This window comes from Babylonia areolata, chromosome 1 (assembly GCF_041734735.1).
Source record: "Babylonia areolata isolate BAREFJ2019XMU chromosome 1, ASM4173473v1, whole genome shotgun sequence".
Lineage (NCBI taxonomy): Eukaryota > Metazoa > Mollusca > Gastropoda > Neogastropoda > Buccinidae > Babylonia > Babylonia areolata.
The window spans coordinates 18,421,269-18,430,727 of NC_134876.1; the positions used below are offsets into that span (position 1 = coordinate 18,421,269).

Genomic DNA, 9,459 nt, shown 5'->3' on the forward strand with positions numbered 1-9,459 from the left:
CGGCGCCTGGTGTTTAAAGGGTGGAGCTTTGTCCGATCTCCCAGGTCAACAAATGTGCAGACCTGCTAATACCTGAACCCTCTTCGTGCGTATGCGCAAACACAAGATCAAAATTTTAATACGCACGTTAAAGATCCTGTAATCCATGTCAGTGTTCGGTGGCTTATGGAAACAAGAACATGTCCAAGAGCATGCACACCCCCGAAAACGGAGTATGGCTGCCTACATGGCGGGGTTAAAAACGGTCATACACGTAAAAGCCCACTCGTGTACACACGAGCGAACGTGGGAGTTGCAGTCCACGAACGAAGAAGAAGAAGAAGAAAGGGCTTTTCACCGGCAGACCGAAGAGCATGCAAGAAGAGTGGTGTGTGGAAAGTGAAGACAGATATATAGTGTTGGCTGGGTATGGTCATTATGACTGATATTGAACACAATGTCATATGTGATTCATACGATGACATATGAAATATATGATATTTTCACCCCCACATCCCCCCCCCCCCCAACCCGGCCCCGTACGGGATTTCCGGAAATAAACACGTCTTTTCTGTCAAGTCTTGTCTTGTCTTGTCTTGTCGTGTCGTGTCATGTCTTGTCTTGAGAAGTGACCCGTCAAAGCGGCGTCAACCCGTCACGTCTTACTTGACAAAGACTGCAAATACCAGCAGAGGTTGCAATCTGCATGTGACAGGACGGAGCAGTTCCGGTTAGTGTGACGTCACGTGACAGCTGACTGTCCTCTGATAACAGCCGGGGCTCCAGGAAGCTTGTCACCGGAACAGCAGATAGACCCCTCTTCCACCCCCCCAGCCCCCATCCCCCACCCACTCACCATCACCTCACCCAGACAGAGTAAGCCATCCCCTCTAACAAAGCAACTCTTCATCAGACCAAGACACCAGGCCCCAGAACAACTTGACCTTCACGGCGTCAGCCAATGAATGGGTCCGTTTGTGAACCTAAAGAAACTCACATCCGGGAAGCATGTCTCCGGAAGTGCCCCAGTCTCCAGCTTCGCCAAGGTCGAAGAGCTCGTGCACCCCTGACCTGACCTTGCCTTTACCCTGAACTTTTGCGCTTATGTGTCCAATGCTGATTATATATATTATCAGCGGGCCCTGTGTAATAGCAATAATGTGTTCTGCGATTCGTTGAAAACAACAACAACAACAATATAATGATAATGATGATGATAATAATGGTGATGATAATAATAATAATAAGAAGAAGAAGAAGAATAAAGGGGGTGCGCTGTAGGGGGCTTGAAGATTAATCTCCCATAGCCTCTGACAGCCATATTAGGGCATAGAATTTTTATCATTTGTGTCTAGGATCGATACAAAAGAAGGCGGAGCCGAATCCTCGATCTCCGTTTTGCCGTTTTTAACCCTTTCACTGCCAAACTCGCATTTATGCAGCAGCTAGGTAGAGGACCCATGTCACTGAAGGGTGACCAGATCATGGGTCTGTTATCGATGAACCTACTGCTCTTTATGTTCGGTGGCAGGATAGTCCATATTTTCTACACATCACAGAGGGAATCCCCAGCTATTTCTAGACACCATATTTCCGTGTTTGTAGCACATGGGAATTTTGCACTCTAAATTGACTGGCGGTGAAAGGGTTAACCATACCCAGCCGAAGTCAGCAAGGTACTCATTCACAAGGACACAACACTATGCTGAAATGGGGCCTCGGCGTGTAGTGATCCCTGCATGGTGAACAATGGGTAACGCCTGCCCCATTCTGCTACCATGCTTTCCACGATAAACAGTTCAACAGAAAAAAGAGGGAAGGGGAGGAGTGAATGAGAAAAATAAGAAAGAAAGAAAGACAGAAAGAAAGAAAGAACGAAAAAAGAAAGAGAGAAAAGAAAGAAACGAAAGAAAGACAGACAGAAATACAGAAAGAAAGAAAGACAGAAAGAAAGAAAAGAAAGAAAGAAAGAAAAGAAAAAAGAAAGAAAAGAAAGACAGAAAGAAAGAGAGAGAGAAAAGAAAGACAGAAAGGAAGAAAAGAAAGACAGAAAGAAAGAGAGAGAGAAAAGAAAGACAGAAAGGAAGAAAAGAAAGACAGAAAGAAAGAGAGAGAGAAAAGAAAGACAGAAAGGAAGAAAAGAAAGACAGAAAGAAAGAGAGAGAGAAAAGAAAGACAGAAAGGAAGAAAAGAAAGACAGAAAGAAAGAGAGAGAGAAAAGAAAGACAGAAAGGAAGAAAAGAAAGAAAGACAGAGAGAAAGAAGAGAAAGACAGACAGAAAGAAAAGAAAGACAGAAAGAAAAAAAGAAAGACAGAAAGAAAGAAAAGAAAGACAGAAAGAAAAGAAAGAAAGAAGAGAAAGAGAAAAAGACAGAAAGAAAGAAAAGAAAGACAGAAAGAAAGAAAAGAAAGACAGAAAGGAAAAAAAGAAAGACAGAAAGAAAGAAAAGAAAGACAGAAAGAAAGAAAAGAAAAGAAAGACAGAAAGAAAGAAAAGAAAGACAGAAAGAAAAGAAAGACAGAAAAGAAGAAAAGAAAGACAGAAAGAAAGAAAAGAAAGACAGAAAGAAAAGAAAGACAGAAAAGAAGAAAAGAAAGACAGAAAAGAAGAAAAGAAAGACAGAAAGAAAGAAAAGAAAAGAAAGACAGAAAGAAAGACAGAAAGAAAGAAAAGAAAGACAGAAAAGAAGAAAAGAAAGACAGAAAGAAAGAAAAGAAAGACAGAAAGAAATGGAACACCACTGATATACTTTCAAATATGACGGTTCCGTTTCAGATCATCAAATGTCCCCCTTCCCACGTTCAGAGTTTCAGAGTGCACAGTGGTCTTTTATTATTCTTCACCTTTGCTGCTCTCTCTCTCTGTGTCTGTCTGTCTGTCTGTCTGTCTGTCTCTCTCTCTCTCTCTCTGTGCTGAATGCACTTGTCAGTCTGTGAACGCATGGTGAGCAAGTGCGATTCACACAATTACATGATTACAGTAACTGTTCTTGATTCTTCGTGATTTGTCTTTTAAATTTTCTGGGGGGGTGGGGGTTGTTTGTTTGTTGTTGTTGTAGGTGGTGGTGGTTGGGTCTGTGTGTGTGTGTGTGGGGGGGGGGGGGGTTTGTTTTGTTGTAGTAGTTGTTTTTCTTTGTTTTTCATTGTTTTTTCTGGGGGTTTTGTTTCGTTCTTTTTGGGTTTGTTTGGGGTTTGTTTGTTTTTTTAATAGAAATTCACATTCTTTCTGGTTTTCAGATCAGCTCCACCGGACATGATGAGGAACCTCCCAGACAAACCACCACCCTCCGTCCCGTCATGGCTGCGACAGCAACAGCAGCGTTGGCTGTCCATCTCTTTCCGCGACGTTTTTCAGCCAATCACAAAACGCGTGTTCCCCAGGACGTCGAGCACCGGCTGCACCGCCGCTGCCGCCGCTGACCCAGTTTTCAACCAATCAGTGCCCACTTCCGCCGCTTCCGCCACTGCGCGCGCCGGGAGAAATGGCCTTGAGCGGGAGCATGACCAGCCGGCTTGTTCGAGGTGAAGGATGGGGCGAAAGGCGCTCCGACGACAAGGAAGCAGCTGAGTGCGCTTGTGATTTTGATGGAAGGAGGACAGAAAGAAAACGATGACGATGATGATGATGATGATGATTACTAACTTGTAACAAGGGAAGGGGGGTATGTGGGGGTGAGGTGAGGGGGCGGAAGGGGGTGGGGGATGGGAGAGTTTCGAAGAAGAAAGGATGCTGCTGTCATACCTTGATGAGAATTGTCGTCCTTTTGCCCCTTTTTGTTTGTTCGTTTCGAACAGACAGCCAGGCCGTGTTCTGTAACGGTAGATAATTGATTGTGGCAAGATAAAGTTTCCTTCTTTTTTTTTCCAATTTTTATTGTTTGTTTCATACTTTAGGTGGTTTTGTTGTTGTTGTTTTGTTTTTTGTTGTTGTTTTTTGTTGTTTTTTGTTTTCTTTTTTGCACAGTGTAGCAAGTCCACGGCTGTATGGTATGATATAATAGGTTAGCCAGACGTTTCTGTCTTTGTGTACATGGTTTTCTTTGTCTCTTGTGTTCTTCTCTCCCTTCTCTGTTTGCCTCTCTTTCTCTGTCTCTCTCTCTCTCTGTGTGCCTCTCTGTCTGTCTGTCTATCTATCTATCTGTCTATCTGTCTGTCTCTCTATCTATCTATCTATCTATCTATCTATATCTCTCCCTTTTGTCTGTCTGTGTTCTTCTTCTTCTTCTTCTTCTTCTCTCCCCCCTCTCTCTCTCTGTCCGTGTCTCTCCACTTCTCTATAGTCTGTCCACCGGAGAAATATTTAGATATTTTCTATTAAATGTATCACCGGAAGCGGTTTGTGTGTGTGTGTGTGTGTGTGTGTGTGTGTGTGTGTGTGTGATTCATCATCACTTGTTGTTGTAAGCCTACAATAGGTGTCGTGACGCTTGTCAGTTTTTGTGCGTAGTCGTGTTTAATAATAATTCATTTAGACGTACCCGCACCCACCTACCACCACCACCCTCCCTCTCGCCACCACCACCACTGCCACCCTCCCTCTCGCCACCACCACCACTGCCACCCTCCCTCTCGCCACCACCACCACTGCCACCCTCCATCTCGCCACCACCACCACTGCCACCCTCCCTCTCGCCACCACCACCACTGCCACCCTCCATCTCGCCACCACCACCACTGCCACCCTCCATCTCGCCACCACCACCACTACCACCCTCCATCTCGCCACCACCACCACTACCACCCTCCATCTCGCCACCACCACCACTACCACCCTCCATCTCGCCACCACCACCACTACCACCCTCCCTCTCGCCACCACCACCCCCATTCCTGACCACCTCTTCCCTCTCCCGCCTCCCTGCAACCCTTCCAGCTCTGCTACCTGTATCCGTAAGACAGGGCCCAGTTACTTAGTGGCATTATCCCCTACCTTCCAGCCAGAGAACAACTAGTTATTTCTCATCGAACTCACCTTGTACAACACTTGGAATTCTGCTCTCGAATTTGGTCTTAACATTGATCTCCTGTTTTGTAGAAAATGGGGGTAATGATAACAAAATGGGTTACTCAATCAGGAAAGACAAAACACGAACAAAAAATTAGATGTATACCTACTTCATAGCGTATACTCTTGCAGGTTGCTAACAAACTGTTTGGTGCGGGGGGGAGGGGGGGGGGCAGCGAGAAGGAAAAAGAACCATTGATAAACAAAATCCATACGAGCACAGCTTTCCTGTGGGTTTTGTTTTTGTTTGTTTGTTTGGGGTTTTTTTCTTGGGAGCGGGGCGGGGGGGTTGTTTGTTTGTTTTTGTGTTGTTGTTGTTTTGTTTTGTTTTTTGACAGGTTTTTGTGAAGTCTCTTAACTTTCCTCAGCCCGAGATGGTAAACGACCACCAGTGCTCTGCACGTCTTCAGTTCTTGAGGCAAACATCTGCTGGTCTTCTTGCGAAAACCCCAACACCAAGCACAACCCCAAGCCCTACACCTGCCCCCAGAGCCCCTCTGTCTATTTCATCATGTTGTTCCCACCCTGTCCTTCCTCCTTATTCCTCTCAGCTCTCCATCCCCTCCTTGACACAGCTAGTGATGGGTAACAAGAATCCTCTACATTATAGGCTTCACCTATATATGATAGTCAGTCGTGTCCGACCATGACCATCAGAACAGCAGAGGAGGCAACTGCTGTTCCGACTATTTGGGCTAGAATTTGATTATAGTGGAGAGTGTCTTGCCCAAGTTACATCCCCACTCTCTCGGCCAAGAGGGTTTTAGGACAGTCGGCGTTGGGATGGTTCGCAAAGGCCAACTAGCCCACAAGGCTTCAGCACTAAGAGCCAATGCAATTTTGCCTCCTAGTTTAAGAGTCATAGTCCTTCACAAAAGACTAAGCTGTAAATGGTTTCCCATTGACTGGAGAAACCATTGATAATACAGCTCTCACTTTGCTGTTGGCCCAAATGTAAACTTATGTCAATCCTTTCGCCTAAAACACAGGCAAAGAGCTTGCATACATCTGTGGTAAGAACAGTCCTGTATTGTATTCTACTCTTAAAATACGGGCGATGAACTGGTATAAATCTACAGGAGGAACTGATCTTCTGTTTCATCCTGCAAATCAAGCACGGGCGAAAAGGTTGTGTGTATCAACGTCAGTCCGGGAGCAAACTATAAGCATGCAGATCCCAGCACCGCCGCTCGTTTGGTCCATTCGTCTTCGGAAGTCTTGAGTTCCAATCAGTGGCAAATGATTCATTAAATCTGTGAAATGGGTCACATATATACTCTGGAAACGACAGATGGGGTGATGAAATCAGGAATATCCGTGGAAGAAAGGAGAAGGCTGAAAAAAAAGTCAATGTGAATGTATTGTCAATGACTCTCAATAAAGCATGTGCACGCGTGCATACACGCACGCACGCGCGCGCGCGCACACACACACACACACACCTAGTCATCAATCACGTCGCATTATTTCGACAAAACTAATGGGTGATGTTAGCGTGGCTTGACCACTTTGGATTGTGTGAAGGAACTCATCAACCCAATAGATTCATACGTCGTCCGTTACACGAACTTGTGGACAGCGACCAACTGCGGAAAACTAAAAATACAGGCTTTCTATTTTCTTTTTATTTTCTTTTTACGGATGACCCAAGTGTACTGTGCCACGTAATACAGATGTTGTTCGCATAAAAAAAATATTTTTAAAATAATATATATAATTATATATATATATATATATATATATATATATATATATATATATATATATATATAAGAAGAAAAGAATCGAAATTCTTATTTTTAAGTTAAGAAAGGCTCCATCAAGGTATAAATAGTAAACCTTCAATGTACCTTTTATTTCCCTGTGTGGCTAGCTGTATGTGTGTATCACATACCTAGTGTATGAAGAGTGTTACCACTCTATATTTTTTTCTGAATGGTAAACGTCATCTGTCGGCCTGTCCTCATTGAGCTGAGTTCTCATCGCTGGTGTCACTGACGTCTTCATCGTTTGAGATGGACGTCCTCGACAGTTTCAGAAGAACACTTTCTCCCAACCCCCGAACTCTAGCAGCGCGTCCTGAAATTCAGACCAACTGTTTCATGCACATGCAGTACCATCTTTCCAACCTCCCAACAACTTGTCCATGTGGACGTGCTTGGTCCATGTGTAAGGTCCAAGTCAGAACGTAACATAAAGCAGACAGACAAGCTTGTGCTTCTAAAATATACAGTCTCAAAATTATACCTGGACTGAGTTTGGTTTCAGATGATGTAACATCGTTCTTGACGAATATTTCAGATGATAAAAATAACGTCAGCACCACTTGTCCACGAGAGAGAGAGAGGGGGGCGGTGGGTATTAAAGCATCTGACTTTTCTTTCTTTCTTTCTTCTGTTTAACGTCTTTGCAAATAAGTGACATTAGACGAAAAGCATTCTACAAAGAAAGAAAAATGTTCACAATCCAAAATCTGCTGAGTAACACTTACATATTGAACATAGTCTTGACAACTGAATGTTCAGACTAATACCCGCGCATATTCAAATATTTGTTGAATGACTGGCCTGGTGACATGACCAAAAAAACAAAAAACAAACCCAAAAAAAAGCCAACGCAGTGAAAGTCAATGATTCTGCAGGTAACATATTTCAATTGGGGGGAGGTGAGAACGGGGGGCGGGGGGGTGGGGGGGATGAGAGAGAGCAAAGAGTACAGGAATCTTCCCGAGTAAATAGCGCATAAGATCCTCACAAGCTAGAACGACAGATTGTAATGTATGGAACAGGATGAGATATGAACAGTTTACAGCTGTCAGTGATATGTCACGTCGTGTCGGAGAAGATTAGCACGTGCAAAACTGGTCATGATGAAAACGATCGAGAAAGAAGGGATTTGTTGATTTTCCAGATGATATACATAAAACCATTCATAATGTCTTCGCATTATCGTCAATAAGGATTTATTGATTTTCCACGAGGTATACATAAACCAGTCATAATGTATATGCATTATCTGCAGTAGAGATTTATTGATTTTCCAGGAGATATACATAAACCAGTCATAATGTATATGCATTATCTGCAATAGAGATTTATTGATTTTCCAGGAGATATACATAAACCAGTCATAATGTATGTGCATTATCTGCAATAGAGATTTATTGATTTTCCACGAGGTATACACAAACCAGTCATAACGTATATGCATTATCTGCAATAGAGATTTATTGATTTTCCACGAGATATACATAGACCAGTCATAATGTATATGCATTATCTGCAATAGAGATTTTTTGATTTTCCACGAGATATACATAAACCAGTCATAATGTATATGTATTATCTGCAATAGAGATTTATTGATTTTCCACGAGATATACATAAACCAGACATAATGTATACGCATTATCTGCAATAGAGATTTATTGATTTTCCACGAGATATACATAAACCAGACATAATGTATATGCATTATCTGCAATAGAGATTTATTGATTTTCCAGGAGATATACATAAACCAGACATAATGTAAAATTATGCATTATCGGCAATATTCACTCAGTTGGGCAGTATCTGGTACCAACCTGACTGGGATGGAGAGCTGACGCAGGACTCAGTGTAACGTGTGTAACGTGATTTATTGAACAGCGTGCATATAGCCCAGATTTCAGACGGATTTCTCAACTTTCTCCGCCTGTTCAATGTTGTATTCTGAAGTTGATTGATACAAAGGCAGTCTGGTTAAAATATACATTGTGTATCGTATGATGGTTTTTGCTCTCCGCGTCGGCGCGCTGCTTGCTTGCTTGTGTGTGTGTGTGTGTGTGTGTGTGTGTGTGTGTGTTTGTACGTGTGTTCATGCGAGCATTTGTGTATGTGCGTGTTTATGTCTACTTGTGTGTGGGGGAGGGGGAGACAGAGACAGAGAGAGAGAGAGAAAGAGAGAGAGCATCGAAGTGTGCTTGTCCAGAGATTTAAAACATTTTTCACATAACGGTTCCTATTCATCGCTGTCAACCAAGCAACAAAACAAACACAAACTAATAATGATTTTTTTTTTAAAGGAAGAAAGAAGCCAAGGAGAAGGGGGTTTAAAACATACTAAATAAACTTCATGCAATGACAGGGAACTATAAAAGTCTACATCACAGATTTCAGACAGATTTGCTAGTCACTACCTGCCGCAGTCTGAAATGATGTCACCGTGTGGGAGACAGAAAGAGACACACACACACACACACACACACACACACACACACACACACGCAGAGGGAGAGAGAGAGACAGAGACAGAAATGGAGAGACAGACAGAAAGACCAGGGAGACAGACAAAAAGAGAGACGGGCGAACAATAGGCATGCGCTATTCAACGAACATCAGGGATGGCAATACATCATTGAGAGAGAGATACAAACTGACAAAGAGAGACACAGAGAAAGAAGAAAAGAAAATGGAACGAAAACGACGAAAAA

General features: G+C 43.0%; 1 protein-coding gene across 4 annotated transcripts in view; it reads left to right on the plus strand.

Annotated features, from left to right (window-relative positions):
• The window catches only part of LOC143280310 (uncharacterized), a 29,425-nt gene extending 25,587 nt beyond the window's left edge, over positions 1-3,838 (plus strand). For all 4 annotated transcript variants that reach the window (XM_076584956.1, XM_076584952.1, XM_076584944.1 and 1 more), the window contains one exon: positions 3,218-3,838. In XM_076584956.1, the coding sequence (XP_076441071.1) occupies positions 3,218-3,506 (289 nt within the window). In that variant the 3' untranslated portion in view covers positions 3,507-3,838. The remainder of the gene's footprint in view (positions 1-3,217) is intronic.
• The last annotated feature ends 5,621 nt before the right edge of the window (positions 3,839-9,459 follow it).